This window comes from Lampris incognitus, chromosome 13, assembly GCF_029633865.1.
Source record: "Lampris incognitus isolate fLamInc1 chromosome 13, fLamInc1.hap2, whole genome shotgun sequence".
Classification (NCBI taxonomy): domain Eukaryota; kingdom Metazoa; phylum Chordata; class Actinopteri; order Lampriformes; family Lampridae; genus Lampris; species Lampris incognitus.
The window spans coordinates 53,823,617-53,839,944 of NC_079223.1; the positions used below are offsets into that span (position 1 = coordinate 53,823,617).

General features: G+C 43.2%; 1 protein-coding gene across 2 annotated transcripts in view; it reads left to right on the forward strand.

The window, feature by feature from the left end:
* The window catches only part of LOC130122667 (reticulon-4-like), a 120,205-nt gene extending 104,166 nt beyond the window's left edge, over positions 1 to 16,039 (forward strand). For both annotated transcript variants that reach the window (XM_056291627.1, XM_056291628.1), the window contains 2 exons: positions 5,679 to 5,737; positions 14,862 to 16,039. In XM_056291627.1, coding sequence (XP_056147602.1) covers positions 5,679 to 5,737; positions 14,862 to 14,904 — 102 coding nt within the window. In that variant the 3' untranslated portion in view covers positions 14,905 to 16,039. The remainder of the gene's footprint in view (positions 1 to 5,678; positions 5,738 to 14,861) is intronic.
* Positions 16,040 to 16,328: the final 289 nt, after the last annotated feature.

Genomic DNA, 16,328 nt, shown 5'->3' on the forward strand with positions numbered 1-16,328 from the left:
TGTCCCAGAGGTGCTCGATTGGATTCAGGTCTGGGGAACGTGCAGGCCAGTCCATAGCATCAATGCCCTCGACATACAGGAACTGCTGACACACTCTGGCCACATGAGGACGAGCATTGTCATGCATGAGCAGGAACCCAGGGCCCACTGCGCCAGCATATGGTCTGACAATGGGTCTGAGGATCTCATCCCGGTACCTAATGGCAGTCATGGTACCTCTGGCTAGCACGTAGAGGTCTGTGCGGCCCTCCAAGGATATGCCTCCCCAGACCATCACTGACCCACCGCCAAACCGGTCATGCTGGAGGATGTTGCAGGCAGCAGAACGTTCTCCACAGCGTCTCCAGATTCTCTCACGTCTGTCACATGTGTTCAGTGTGAACCTGCTCTCATCTGTGAAGAGCACAGGGCGCCAATGGCGAATCTGCCAACCAAGATGTTCTCTGGCAAAGGTCAATCGGGCTGCACGGTGTTGGGCTGTGAGCACAGGCCCCAATTGTGGACCGTCGGGCCCTCATACCATCCTCATGCATTCTGTTTCTCACTGTTTGAGCAGAAACCTGCACATTACTGGCCTGTTGAAGGTCGTTTTGTAGGGCTCCGGCAGTGCTCCTCCTGTTCCTCCTTGCACAAAGGACCAGATAGCGGTCCTGCTGCGGGGTTGTTGTCCTCCTGCGGCCCCCTCCACGTCTCCTGGTGTACTGGCCTGTCTCCTGGTACCTCCTCCATGCTCTGGACACTGTGCTGGGAGACACATCAAATCTTCTTGCCACAGCACGCATTGATGTGCCATCCTGGATGAGCTGCACTACCTGAGCAACTTCTGTAGGTTGCAGATACCGCCTCATGCCACCTCTAGTGGTGAGGGCACTAGCAAAATGAAAAACTAACCAAAGATCGGCCAGAAAAGATGAGGACAGGCAAATGGTCTGTGGCCACCACCTGCAAATCCATTCCTTTTATAGGGGTTGTCTTGCAAATTGTCTAATTTCCACCTGGTGGAAATTAGACAATTTGCCAACAGGTGAAATTGATTCACAAATCAGTGTTGCTTCCTAACTGGACAGGTAGATATCTCAAAAGTGTGATTGACTTGGAGCTACATTGCATTGCTTATGTGTTCCCTTTATTTTTTTGAGCAGTGTATATATCCCGAGTGGCTTTATTGACAGCTGATGATTGCTTATGGCATGAAACAGGCTTGTACTGTCTCACAAAGAATTTACTTGACTCACTGGATTATATATATATATATATATATATATCAACACGGATACAGGAAAAAAGATTTTAATGCATAGCAGTACAGGCCTGTTTGGTGCGTCTCGCTCTCATCAGCTGCTAATGTTTTTTTGTTTTTTTTACGAAGAATCATACAGTTACATTGCCCAGTGTCACGCCCCTAATTTCTGTTGGACAGCGACCAATTAGAGGAAACATTCAGATTATAACAGCCAATGGGGTAGGTACTTATGATGCACAGCAACCAATGGAGGGGTAGAAAACATTACAACCAATGGGACGGGTTTGTTTTGAAAAGCATTTAGGGGCCAGGGCACTGTTGAAATGGGCTACATTAAAAATATAAGAAGGTAATTTATGTGAATTATATATTGGGGTGGTGTTGGGGTACAGTTGGGAGGACAGGTAGTTAAAAAAAACCATATTTACAAAAACCCATATTTAAAATAGCATAAAAAAGCATACTTAAAAAAACCTAATGTCATATGTGCATCATCTAATGGGGTGGGGGGGGGGGAATAATAAAGATGTTTTACTTATAGTTACAAAGGAGATATTTTTTTTTGGTGTCTATAGCTGGTGGCCAATTCGTTTCTATTATTCCCGGTGGACATATCAGGTCTCCAAATAAAAAAAAAATTCTGCCAAGCACAGGTCACATCTTTTACCCCTAACTGAATATGTACTACTCTTTGCAAGGATTTTCCATGAGACAGAATAAATGATACTCTTGTCTACCAATGACCACATGTGGCGGCTTAAGGCCGTTGCATTTTTCATATGCTCATGTGTGAAGCTACTCATATGGGCGTTTTACCTCATTTTAAAAGGGCCCTCTGTTAATCCCATTTAAGTGTCTACATTGTGGTTATCTTTTCTTGTCACCGATGCCTGGTAGATGACTCCCTCTATCTGGCATTTTCCTTCTAGAGGACACGATGTCTTAACACGGCATTTGCAGTTGGAGGTGCTTGGTTGTGGTGAGGGGGTCTGTGCCTTGGCCATGATGCTTGTGTTGTGTGATGAAATAACCTGCTGAACATTTGGCATGCAGCTGTAGCTCATTTTGACTGTGTTTCTGTTGAATATGTTTCTCAGTTGGTGGTCTGAGGTAAAGCACTCATCCAAAAGTTTGAAAAATTGTTTTCCAATATTAGAGGCCACGGTGTCGCTGTAGGATTATACCAGGTGATGTTCTGCCTTCTGTTGTGCTTTTTTTGTTGTTGTTGCTGGCTGTCACTAATTGTTGGTGGATTGTACTTAAGTCTGAAATCATATCCACATGTTTGTAAGGCTTCCTGGTAGGGGGGGGGGGGCTGCTTCGGTAAAGATGGCTTCGCTGGATGATAAACATGAGAGTCTCTTGTTTATGCTCACTGGGGTATTTTTCCAGATGGAGGGCGGATGATTGCTTTCTCTGTGGATGTATTGTAGTATATTGTTGGGCTTCATGTATGGCCTGTATGTACCATTTCTAAGGTCTAATGAGATGTCGAGGAAGTCAGTCTGGTTTTTGTTAGCCTCAATTGTTATCTTTAGTCCATTGTTTGCAAATATACTACACATTTTATTTTTTATTCTCTCGACGTCTCTTGCCGATTTGTTGCAGACTGCCAGCCCGTCGTCTCTATATAGCCCGACGTTGATGGCTAGGACCTGTAGTTGGGACAGCAAGTACAAGCCCACTAGCTCGCAGGTCTCTGCCCTGTTGAAGCTGTCCATTGTCACGTCAAATTTGCTGTTACCTTGTTTCTGCCATGGTGTTCCCTTGTGGTATAAGATTGACTCTTTAGCACATGGGCTATTATGTCTCTGTATTGGTGGGATATTTTGGTGTATGTTGAGGCAAATTCAATAGCTTTGTCTAGTAGCTCTTTATTTATGGAGGGGTAAAATTCACAAATATCAAAGCATATGAACGTGTGTCTGCTCTTGTCATCTATGTCCTTAAACCATTTCAATACTTGGTCGGTGTTCTTCCACTGGTTTAAGGGAATCCTCTTCAGAATCGACCGATTAATATTTTCAATAATTTTTTTTGCTGAGCTTACCTATTTCGGGCTTGGTGGGGTTGATAAGCCTACATGTTGGTTTGTTTTTAAAATTTGGTTTGTGGTCTTTCAGGGTGATAAAGGCTTGCTTCTGGGTGGTGACATCAATGCGGTCGTCTAATTTCAGATCCAATGCGATTTTTTGTCCTTTAGGGTGATGTCTCTTTCAGCAGACTTCACAGCGGGCTTGTACTTGTTGTCCCAATTACAGGTCCTAGACATCAACGTGGGGCTATATAGAGACGACGGGCTGGCAGTCTGCAATAAACCAGCAAGAGGAGTCGAGAGAATAAAAAAGAAAATGTGTAGTATATTTGCAAACAATGGACTAAATATTACAGTTGAGGCTAACAAAAAGCAGATTGACTTCCTCGACATCTCATTAGACCTTACAAATGGTACATACAGGCCTTACATGAAGTCCAACAATATACTACAATACTATAATACATCCACAGAGAAAGCAATCATCTGCCGTCCATTTTGAAAAATATCCCAGTGAGCATAACAGGAGACTCTCATGTTTATCATCCAGCGAGGCCATCTGTAACGGGGCAGCCCCCCCCCCCCATACCAAGAAGCCTTAAAAACATGTGGATATGATTTTAGACTTAAGTACAATCCACCAACAATAGTGACAGCCAGCAACAACAACAAAAAAAGCGCAACAGAAGGCGGAACATCACCTGGTATAATCCTCCTACAGTGACATCATGTGGCCTCTAATATTGGAAAACAATTTTTCAAGCTTTTGGGTGAGTGCTTTGCTCCAGACCACCAACTGAGGAAAATATTCAACAGAAACACAGTCAAAATGAGCTACAGCTGCATGCCAAATGTTCAGCAGGTTATTTCATCACACAACACAAGCATCATGGCCAAGGCACAGACCCCCTCACCACAACCAAACACCTCCAACTGCAACTGCTGTGTTAAGACATCATGTCCTCTAGAAGGAAAATGCCAGACAGAGGGAGTCATCTACCAGGCATCGGTGACAAGAGAAGACAACTGGAATGTGGATACTTACATGGGATTAACAGAGAGCCCTTTTAAAATTAGGTTTAATGCCCATATGAGTAGCTTCAGAAATGAGCACGCGCAAAATGCAGCAGCCTTAAGCCGCCACATTTGGTCATTGGTAGACAAGAGTATCAGTTATTCTGTCTCGTGGAAAATCCTTGCAAAGAGTAGTGCATATTCAGTTAGGGGTAAAAGATGTGACCTGTGCTTGGCAGAAAAGTATTTTATTATTTGCAGACCTGATATGTCCACCTTGAATAATAGAAACGAATTGGCCACCAGCTGTAGACACCGAAAAAAATATCTCCTTTGTAACTATAAGTAAAACGTCTTTATTATCCCCTCCCCCCATTAGATGATACGCATAATGACATTTGTTAGGTTTTTTTAAGTATGCTTTATTTTTTTATGCTATTTTAAATGTTTTTTTTTAAATATGTTTTTTTAACTGGCTGTCCTCTCAACTGTGCCCCAACACCACCCCAATATATAATTCACGTAAGTTACCTAGTTATATTTTTAATGTAGCCCATTTCAACAGTGCCCTGGCCCCTAAATGCTTTTCAAAACAAACCCCAGTCCCATTGGTTGTAATGTGTTCTACCCCTCCACTGGTTGCTGTGCATCATAAGTACCTACCCCATTGGCTGTTATAATCTGAATGTTTCCCCATCTGATTGGTTGCTGTCCACCCGAAATTAGGGGCGTGACGCTGGGCAACGTAACTATGATTCTTTGTCGAACCACATTAGCAGCTGATGACTGCGAGACACACCAAACAGGCCTGTGCTGCAATGTATTGAAATCTTTTTTCCTGTATCTGTGTTGATAATCCGCCCCTCATTAGTCAAGCAGTCAACACCATTGACGGTTTCAGAAAAAAACGCCATATATATATATATATATATATGTGTGTGTGTGTGTGTGTGTGTGTGTGTATGTATATATAACTGATGATTGCTTATGGCATGAAACAGGCTTGTACTGTCTCACAAAGAATTTACTTGACTCCCTGGATTTTGTATATATATATATAACTATCTCTCTCTATATATATATATCACCAGTAACAGATTTCAAGTCACTTTAATTACTGGGACAATAAAAAGTCATATTGCATGGGTGCTGTTTTTAGCTCTTTGAAAAATGAATGAAGACTAGATTTAAAAGTAAAAATGTCCCTGTCCCTTCTACGTTATTTTCAGTGTTACTGTGTCTGTTCATCAATGGTCATCCACAGGGGTTAAAACACCCTACATTTAATTTCCTGAACAGAAAAGCATACAGTGGTTAACATGGTATGAGAACACCTTGGCCTCTCATGGACCAACATGGTTGAAGAATATCCTTTTGTGTTTGCAGGTACAAATCGACCACTACCTTGCCCTGGTCAACAACCAGGTCAAAGATGTCATTGGAAAGTAAGTTATTAGTAGAACCAATATAATGATTTATAATGGTGAAAAAACATCACAGGGCACACTTTATCCTCAGTGTATCACAAAGGTGAATCAGGTCATCTGGACACATTTATTGGAAGACAATAACAACTTCAGGTATCCCCACCTGCAGTCACTGTATTGTTTATAAGGGTGGGGTACCTGCAGTCACTGTATTGTTTATAAAGGTGGGGTACCTGCAATCACTGTACTGTTCATAAGGGTGGGATACCTGCAATCAGGTGAGACTGAAGAGGTCACTTAGATGATGATGAGACGTTTCTCCCAATAAATGTGGTGTCCGGATGAACTGATTCAACTTAATGATATTTCCCTACCTGATTATTGAGCACGCTTCAAGAAATGTTTACCCTCAATGGTCCAACTGAGTCGGGTCATCATCGCTTAAATCCAAATAATCTGGGAGAGAATGTTTATAAGGGTATAATGATGCTAATAATAATCAAATAACAGTAGTAATAATTAAAATGGTAATAAATGTAATACTAGTAATTAAACTACCACAAGTTCTCAGATACTCTCTGGGGCCTTTATTTATCTCAACAAAAGGGAGAAGCAGGCCTTTATTTAAGAGAGGTTATTAGGGGGCGTCTGGGTAGCATGGTGATCTATTTCGTTGCCACCAACACGGGGATTGGCGATTCGAATCTCCATGTTACCTCCAGTTTGGTCAAGCGTATCTACAGACACAATTGGCCGTGTCTGCGGGTGGGAAGTCAGATGTGGGTATAATGATAATAATAATAAATCAATCTTATATGGCGCTTTTCTAACACTCAAAGTGGCTTTACAATAAATGGGGTGAAACAAGACAACAGATGAAACATAACACAGACATACAGGGGTGGATGGGAAGGGGCTACGAGAGGGAGAAGCGGCAGCCACACACGACGCCGGCAGTACTCTCCCACATCAACAACAGCACTTTGGACGTTGATGTTGTGTAGGGCTTTACTCCTGTAGCCTATTCCTCTCTCGAGGTATCCACTAGGCAGTGGCACTATTTAATCCATAGCTGGGAGCTGGTTCGTGGGAATTGGGGATTATCCACACACCGGTGGGCTTGCGTACTGCATGTCTAGGGGCCAGACCTCCTCCGAGTCCCTTGTAGTTCAGCCAGGGTCCAAGGTGTACCCATTTACCGTGTGTCACCACAAGGAGGCAATACATAGGGCTTGCTGTTGGAGAGGCTATGTACTGGCAGGGAGAGACTTACGTGCTCAGCTCTCCTGTTCACATTTCTGCTAGCCAGCAGTGAAGGTTGAGAGTGAGACATGACAGGCACAGAATGCTACACCGACACACTAGACGGTATGTGTCCTGGTCGCTGTACTAGCGCCTTCTCTGGTCGGTCGGGGTGCCTGTTCGGAGGGAGGGGGAACTGGGGGGAATAGTGTGATCCTCTCAGGCGCTATGTCCCCCTGGCGAAACTCCTCACTGTCAGGTGAAAAGAAGTGGCTTGCAACTCCACATGTATCGGAGAAGACATAGTCTGCAGCCCTCCCAAGATCGGCAGAGCGGGTGGAGCAGAGAGAAAGAAAGGTTATTAGAAATAGGCCAATTTCTCTAACCCTAACTCTCGGCACGTTCGACAATCGGTTGGAGTCTCCTGTCCAGCACCCTAGAATAGACTTTCACTTTCCCAGGGAGGCCGGGCAATATGTTGCCCTGATAATTAGAGCACACCCTCCTGCCCCCTTTTTTAAATATGAGAACCACCACCCCAGTCTGTCACTCCACATGTACTGTTCCCGCCCTCAACGCGACGCTGAAGAGGCGTGTCAGCCAAGACAGCCCAACAATGTCCAGAACCTTCAGCATCTCAGGGCGAATCTCATCCAAACCCAGCGCCTTGCCACCGAGGGGCTTTTTAACTACCTCAGAGACCTCTGCCAGGGATAAGGGTGGGGCTTCCTCCGAGTCTTCGGACTCTACCTCCTCCACTGAGGATGGGTTAGCTGGTTTCAGGAGCTCCTTAAACTGTTTTTTCTACCGCCTGACAGTCCGGGTCAGCAGTTCCCCTCCCCGGCCTGAGTCAGGCCCTGCTTCCCCTTCCTGAGTTGCCGAATGGTTTGCCAGAACTTCCTTGAGGCCAACCGAAAGTCCTCCTCCATGGTCTCGCCGAACTCCTCCCACACCCGAATTTTTGCTTCTGCGACCGCCACAGCTACAGCCCTTCTGGCCTCCCAGTACCTGTCTGCTGATTCAGGAGACCCTTGCGCCAACCAAGCCCGAAAGGCCTCCTTCTTCAGACTGATGGTTTCCCGGTCCATGCCGGTGTCCAACAGCAGGTTCTTAGGTTGCCACCTCGACAGGCACCGATGACCTTATGACCACAGCTCCTACCTGCCACATCTGCAATAGAGGCTTTGAACATGGCCCATTCAGACTCCATGGCCCCAGCCTCCCTTGGGATATACAAGAACTTCTTCCAGGGGTGAGAGCTGAAGACCTCGCGCACAGGGGCCTCCGCCAGCGGTCCCCAGTTCACCCTCACTACACGTTTGGGCTTGCCAGGTCTGTCCGGCAGCCGCAGATCTGATGATCTGCCCGGTTGGGCCCCATGGGCTAAGTCCTGGCCACCAGACACTCGCCGACGAGCTCACTTCCCAGAGTCTGGCTTCAGGAGGGTACCCCGGTTTCCCTTTTCTGGGCGAGGTGCCGTAGCTTTGCTGGCGTACTTTCTTTGGGTTTCTTGGCAAAGATTTTGCGCCGGATGCCCTTCCTGACGCAACCCCCCCCCCCGTTTATGCGGGCTTGGGAACGGCACTCAGAATGCACTGGCTTGTGTATCCTCAGTGGCTGTGTTCGTTAGGCACTGTATTGTTTATAAGGGGTGGGGATACCTGCAGTCAGTTTAGACTGAAAATGTCACTTAGTTGAGTGATGAAACGTATCTGTCAATAAACGTTGTGTCCAGATGAACTGATTCCGTCTTCTTTGACAATAATCAATCAATCAAATCTTACTTTATTCAAACACATAGGTCCATATTAAAAAAAAAACAACTAAAATGCAACACAAAAATATAGCTAAAGCAGCAATTCACAAGTCCACAATGATTAAAACCTGTACAGACATTTGTTCCAATGTTTCCGGAAACAAGAGGAGGAGTACCTTGTGTCACTTTGTGTAGGCTCAGTTAAGAGTATTATAATTACATTGTTGGAATCAATTAATCGGCACATAAATTTGTACATAAAATTCCTCAACACAGCATGAAAAGTGGGAACATTACTGGTCACAAACATATGACTTGTCCATCTTGGAAGCTTGAGCAAGATTGTGAATGCATCATTACATGCTGCCTGCAACTTTTTCATTGTCGCTTGGCTATAATTGCACCACAAGTGGGCAGTATAGAGCGGAGTACAGTAGGTCCCTAAAAAGAGCAGTTTTAACATCATCTGTACACATATGGCATTTGCATGCCAGCATATTGGCTTGTGCATACAGTTTGCAGCGCTGGCGCTGCACATCATCGTCATCACATAAATCATCCCTGATGATGTGACCCAGTTATTTTACTTTGTTCACCACATTTAGTGCTTGTTCTGCCATGAAGAATGAAGGAAAAGTTTGCCTCTGATCCTCCTTGGTTTTAGCAGTCATGACAACACTCTTTTTCGAGTTAAATGTAATGTCATGCTGCACGCCAAGTTTTGTGTAGGGCCTCCAGTGCAAACTAGGGGTAGCGGTAAAGGCGCTGACATCTAACTAGGTTCGGTGAGGGGCTTGCCTTGACTAACTCATGACAGGAGTTGATGTGTCATTGAACAGTTGACAATTTTATTGCCTCACAATAGCAAAATATACACGGTGCTGACTTTTACATAAAAGAATTGAAATAAAACAAGGTAGCGCTCTTTAAAGTAAATAAAATAATAAACCAAAGAAAACCCCATTCAAATCACAACCCTCAATGAGTGTTAGCAGTTTGAGATGAAAGAAAAGTTCAGTTCTTTGACCTTGAGTGTATGTGTTGATCCAAGAGTTCAGTTCCTGATCCGTGAGTGTATTTGGTATACTTAAACGATGACTATTTCTACCCTGGTAAGAAAATAAGCTAGTGTGTATGGGTTGTTATCTGGTGTCTGGATGAAGATTTGGGAAAGAGTAATAGAAGCTAGGTTAAGAGGAGAGGTGACAATTAGCGACCAGCAGTGTGGTTTTGTGCTACGAAAGAGCACCACAGATGCAATGTTTGCTTTAGAGTGTTGATGGAGATGTATAGAGAAGGCCAGAAGGAGTTACATTGTGTCTTTGTAGATTTAGAGAACGCATGCGACAGGGTGCCAATGACTATTTCTACCCTGGTAGAGGAAATAGGCTAGTGTGTATGGGTTCTTATCTGGTGTCTGAATGAAGATAAGGGAAAGAGTAGTAGAAGCTAGGTTGAGTAATCATCAGCGTACATTAGATGGTTAATAAGGTTATCCCCCACCATACAGCCAGTCTTACACTCTTGTAACTTTTTACAAAGATCATCCTTATACAAATTGAATAGAAGAGATAACAGTATTCCACCTTGTTGGACCCCATCGGTCACTAGGAAGGGTGCAGATATACTCTTATCCCATCTAAACTTGCATGGTCTGATATGAATACCAAAAATGCAAGATCCCTATCAGATAAAAGGGGACCCCTCGCTCTTATAGTTTAACAAACAATTTACCATGATTAACTCGGTCAAAAGCTTTTGATGTGTCCAGAAAACAAATACTGTAGTGTTATGTCTTCTGTACTTACTAACAACTTCCTTCAGTGCATAGATGCACACATCTCTGCCGTGTTTATTTTTAAAACCAAGTTGATTGTCAGTAGTTGATATGTGTTCTTGAAGCCTATCCAAGAGAACTCATTCTAATACTTTGGAAAGTATTAGAACGGCCCTGCGATGGCCTGGTGGCCTGTCCAGGGTGTCGCCCCGCCTGCCACTCAGTGACTGCGGGGATAGGCTCCAACATCTCGCGACGCGAATTCGGATAAGAGGCTTGGATATTGGAATGGGAAAAAACTTTGGAAAGTATGCTAGCCAGAGCAATTGGCCTATAATTTTCTATGCTGGATATTTTACCGGTTTTGTCTTTGATTACTGGCACTAGTGAGACAGACAACAATAGAGTCAGGTAGGATGCCCTGCATTAACAATCCAGAAAAACACACAGCAAGTAGCACTGAGACTCTGTGGCTAGCATGCTTCAGATGTCCTGCTGTTGTTTGGTCAAAGCCACATGCTTAATTCACTGACATTTTCTCCATGGCATAGCACACTTCATCGGGTTTAATAACCACATCATCATTGAGACATCACCAACATTAAATCCATCACTCTTTACACAATTAAAAATATCTCTAGTGTTTTCTCCACAATTCAGCAATATATATAATATATATATATAATATATAAATATAACTAATAGTTCATACATGTTGGACATATGTTAATAAAGATAACTAATAGTTAATAAATGTTGGACATATGTTAATAAAGATAACTAATAGTTCATACATGTTGAACATATGTGTTAATAAAGATAACTAATAGTTCATAAATATTGGACATATGTTAATAAAGATAACTAATAGTTTATAAATGTTGGACACATGTTAATAAAGATAACTAATGGTTCATAAATGTTGGACATATGCAGACAGTCTAATGACGGGAACAATGCTGGCTAGAGGTGCAGATTCTTTTCTGTGTGTTTTTAGTCACCTGCACTACTGTAACATGCTGACTTAAAGGTATAGTCCACGATTGTAATCCAACACACTTTTTGTCAAATTTAGTGAATATGTCCTCCAGCTCAGTCATTCTCAGAGACTGGGTCGGGACCCACAGGTGGGTCGCAAGACATTTTGTTTGGGTTGCCAAATAAATTTGCAGAATTTCTTCCATAATCTTGTATTTATTTATATCTGCAGTGCAACTTTTTAGACTCACAAAGCAGCTCGTTGTTATTTCTACCAAACTCAGTGTATGCCATAATAAACCTGATATGTGCGTTGCACTCTCCGCTTGTACACCAGACTTGAATACAACACTTAAAAAGTCAGCAGGCCCCCAATCCCATTAGCAAGGTGTAAGTAAAATTAATATGTACAGTTGGATATTTGCAATAGGTGTAAAAAGATGAAATACAGGATAAGTAAATGGCACATAATGGGCCTATTGAGAGTTGACGTGGAATACACTTGATGTGGTTAACAAATAATTGTTGGAATTGATTGACTGTTTGATAACAACAGCTGCACTTAAACATGTGTCTACTGGTTTTGATAATAAGCATGAGCATTTCAACAAACTTTCAACAAGTATGTTTTTGATAGTACTGAATGTTTGTATCATTCTGATAATTGTACTTATAATATTGCATCTAATGTGAAAGGCTAGCGTACATTCTGTTTCTTACCGATGAGAGGAAATAAAAATAATGAGATAGTGTGATAACGCTGCCTAAATGCATTTATTTGGCATCATTTATGCTACTACTACCTTCGGCTGCTCCTGGTAGGGGTCACCACAGCAGATCATCCATTCCCATCTCTTCCTGTCCTCTACATCATCTGTCACACCAGCCACCTGCATGTCCTCCCTCACCACATCCATAAACCTCATCTTTGGCCTTCCTCTTTTTCTCTTCCCTGGTAGTTCATATTCAGCATCCTTCTCCCAATATACCCAGCATCTCTCCTCCACACGTCCAAACCATCTCAATCTTGCCTTTCTTTCTTTTTCTCCAAACTGTCCAACCTGAGCTGTCCCTCTAATATAATCGTGCCTAGTCCTGTCCTTCTTCATCACTCCCAATGAAAATCTTATAATCTTCAACTCTGCCACCTCCAGCTCCACCTCCTGTCTTTTCGTCAGTATCACTGTCTCCAAACCATATAACATAGCTGGTCTCACTACCATCTTGTAAACCTTCCCTTCAACTCTTGCTGGTACCCTTCTGTCGCAAATCACTCCTGATATTCTTCTGCACACACTTCACCCTGCTTGCACTCTCTTCTTCACCTCTCTCCTGCACTCCCCGTTACTTTGGACAGTCGACCCCAGGTATTTAAACTCATACGCCTTCGTCACCACCACTCCTTGCATCCTCACCATTCCACTGTCCTCCCTCTCGTTCACGCATAGGTATTCCGTCTTGCTCCTACTGACGTTCATTCCTCTTCTCTCCAGTGCATACCTCCACTTCTCCAGGCTGTCCTCCACCTGCAACCTACTCTTGCTACTGATCACAATGTCATCCGCAAACATAGTCCACGGAGACTCGTGTCTGATCTCATCCGTCAACCTGTTCATCACCATTGCAAACAAGAAAGGGCTCAGTTGGGCTCCGGGTGCTCAGTTTCCTTCCACCAATAAAAAGATATGCATGTTAGGTTAATACTTAATAAAAATTTCTGTGCCCCTGACGGAGGCATGGCAAGAAGAACAGGAGTTGGTCCCGGACACACCACGGTGGCCTCCCACTCATAGCTACACGGTTGCCCACTGCTTCCAGTGTGTGTGTGTTAGGATGGGTTAAAGGCAGAGGTTGAATTTCCCCACAGGGATTGTTAAAGTACATCTTAGTTGCCGTATCCATGAGACATAGGAGAAGACTTGTTTGTTGTCAATAAAACTAGTCCAATTTGTTTTTCGGTTTTCAGATCGAAGAATTTTATGATGCTGTTCTTTGCGCACACACAGCCGTAAGAAAGGCCCACCTTCACGAGCTGGGTGGGTTTTGGAAGGACTTGGGGTTTGGGTCCTGGCACAACTCCGCAACCAGAAGAACTTGGATTTCTCAGTCAATATAGTACGCACTGAGGAATTTATTGCTCTAGTTGACTACATTGCCATCAACACGGATTAGACATCTGCATAAAAAGCAGTGAATTTTCCCTTCAGTGCTACAGCATACAATGGCATACAATGCACATTCTAGGGTATTGTTCTTCCAACTTTGGGCCAACAGTTAGGGAAGGCCTTTTCAGCATGACAATATACATGTGCACAAAGTAACGTCCATAAAGACATGGTTTGCAGAATTTGGTGTGGAACAACTTGACTTATCTGCACAGAGCCCTAACCTCAACCCCATCCTTTGGGATGAATTGGAATGCCAAATATGAGCCAGGCCTTCTCCCAAACATCAGTGACCCACCTCACTCTCCCAATGAATGCTCTTGTGGCTGGATGGGGGCGAATCCCTGCAGCCATGTTCCAAAATCTAGTGGAAATCCTTCTCCGAAGAGTGGAAGCTGTTATAGCATCAAAGTGGGGACAAACTCCACATGAAAGCCCATGGTTTTGGAATGAGATATTCCGAACATGACACCTGTATGTGCTGCTGGTGTCCACATATTTTTGGCAGGGTAGTGTATCTTGGTATCTGGGCAATGATAATTAAAGAATTTGGTTTTCCCAATCTTAAATCAGCCATGCATCAGTTTTGCCTTTTTTTGCAGATGTGCTGTTAGAATAAAAAGATAATTAAAAAGATAACTCATTGGAAACAGGCAGGAGGGTTTTGGCAGGTATGTCCCATAACACTAATAATGGGCTAATGTAATTTGTACTAATGTATTGGGCTAATGTGTAGTTTTGTTTTTGTTTTTTTAACTCGGCCTTTATTTTGGACCGGCCTTTGTGTACAACCCCGGGCTATTACTTGAGACCTGACCATTATTTGAGACCCGGCTTTTATCTGAAAATTTTTGTAAATTTTTAGAACAAATGATACAAAGTGCTATACAGTAAGGGGAAAACTTGAGAACATAGAACAACATGAGAGCAAACATATGTATAAACAAACAAAAATCAAGGAAAAAGAAAGTTGAAAAAGTAAAGATTGGCGAGCTTCCTAGTTGCCACAAGTTGTCATTGCAACTGGTTCACTTGTCTTAACATGTCAGACTGTTTTAGGGGAAGTAGCTGTCAAAAATCCATACACACACACTATTCACGAGTTCTAGTTATGGATCTAATCTCGATGTGTAGGATATAAGGTCTGTCACCCCCTGTTCCCTGTTTGTCAGTGGATGTCTGCATGAACCCCAAATAATCCTTCACTGCTTTGTCTCCCAACAGGATCCAAGCTAAGGTGCCCGGAGTGAAACGCAAGGCTGAGTAAAGGACAAGTGGCGTTTAGGAGTGTGGTTGGCTGGCTCGCTTTTGGAACAATGGACGAGTGTTGGATGGATTTGAAAGATGCATTTGAAAGATGCAAAGAGAGATGATAATTAAGGGGGCTGGCGTGTTTGTAGTACCGCTCACTTTGTCAAAATGAAAAACAACCTTTTGTCCAGTTCAGAATTCCTTTGTATTCTCTGGAAAAGCTAAAGTACCCATGGGGTTTTCTGATGCTAGTATGTTTTTTATAATGGCTCGGAGGTGTGTGGCTGCTCTTTCTGTTTATACATTTTAAATTAGTGGAAAGCCCCTCCATCAAATTTTGAAAACTTGTTTCTGTTAAACACTGAATCTCAAGCAAATATATTTTAAAATCTGGATTTCATCCATTTGGACTCTATACGAGGGTCTTCTTCCTGTGCTTTTCAGGTCTGCTTGTTTGCCTTATCCACACTGTTCAGCCAAGTGCAGGGATGGTTTTTCTCTTTCATTAATGTCTGTGAGGGTAGAGGGGGAGTGACAGTACCTGTTGGGTCCCCCCCCACACACACACACTTGGTATGATCTTTCTTATCAAGTCAGTGGTATTTTGTGATTTTACTGTTGAATTGATCTACTGTGTATTGTTCCCAAGCTTCTAGGCTTTTCTCTCAGTGGCTGTTTAGTGTGTTCTCAATTTGGCAAGGCACAATTTCTGGCTGCTGCCTTTGACGTTGAGTGTGGTCCAAGGGGGAATGGGCAGGCACTGCTGTTAGAACTTCATTGCTTCTGAGTAATATCTAGCAAACAGAGTTTAGCACAGTAATCACATAAGTCGTCGTTTCATCTCATTGCATTTGCCTAGTATGAAAACCCCAGAAGGAACATGTTTAAAATTATCAACGTTATATGAAAAAATAAAAAAGATTTTAAAAATGTTTAAAAAAAAAGGGAAAAAAATGTTAGCCATACTGTCTGTGGAGCCAGTATCTAAAGCTGCAAAAACCGTATTACTTGGGATATCTTCAAGCTTGTTTGTTATGAAAGTAATTGTGAATAATACTTCATACTTGTGATAATGAGCTACTTGCTAGGAGCCGTCTTTGTGAAATGCATTGTGAGACATAAACAGTTAACAATAAAGCTTCTAGACAAACTTTTCTGCCTTCTCTAACATACATGGACGTTATGGCAAAAGAGCATTCTAGTAATCCAAGATGAACCGTCCGTGGAAGAGGGGAGGCACCGCTCACCCACTGCCCACAATCCATGTATTCAAAGAAGCCGCTTGTGCTGCTAATGTCAGCTTCGAGGCGATGGCCACTGTGTGTGTGTGTGTTGTAGTGTAAGGCACATTATATTTGGTATGCCCCCGCCGCCCCGTCTATCCAACCCCTGTTCCTTAGTTCCGGCAACCCCAGAAACCGCGCACACCGAACTCCTTTC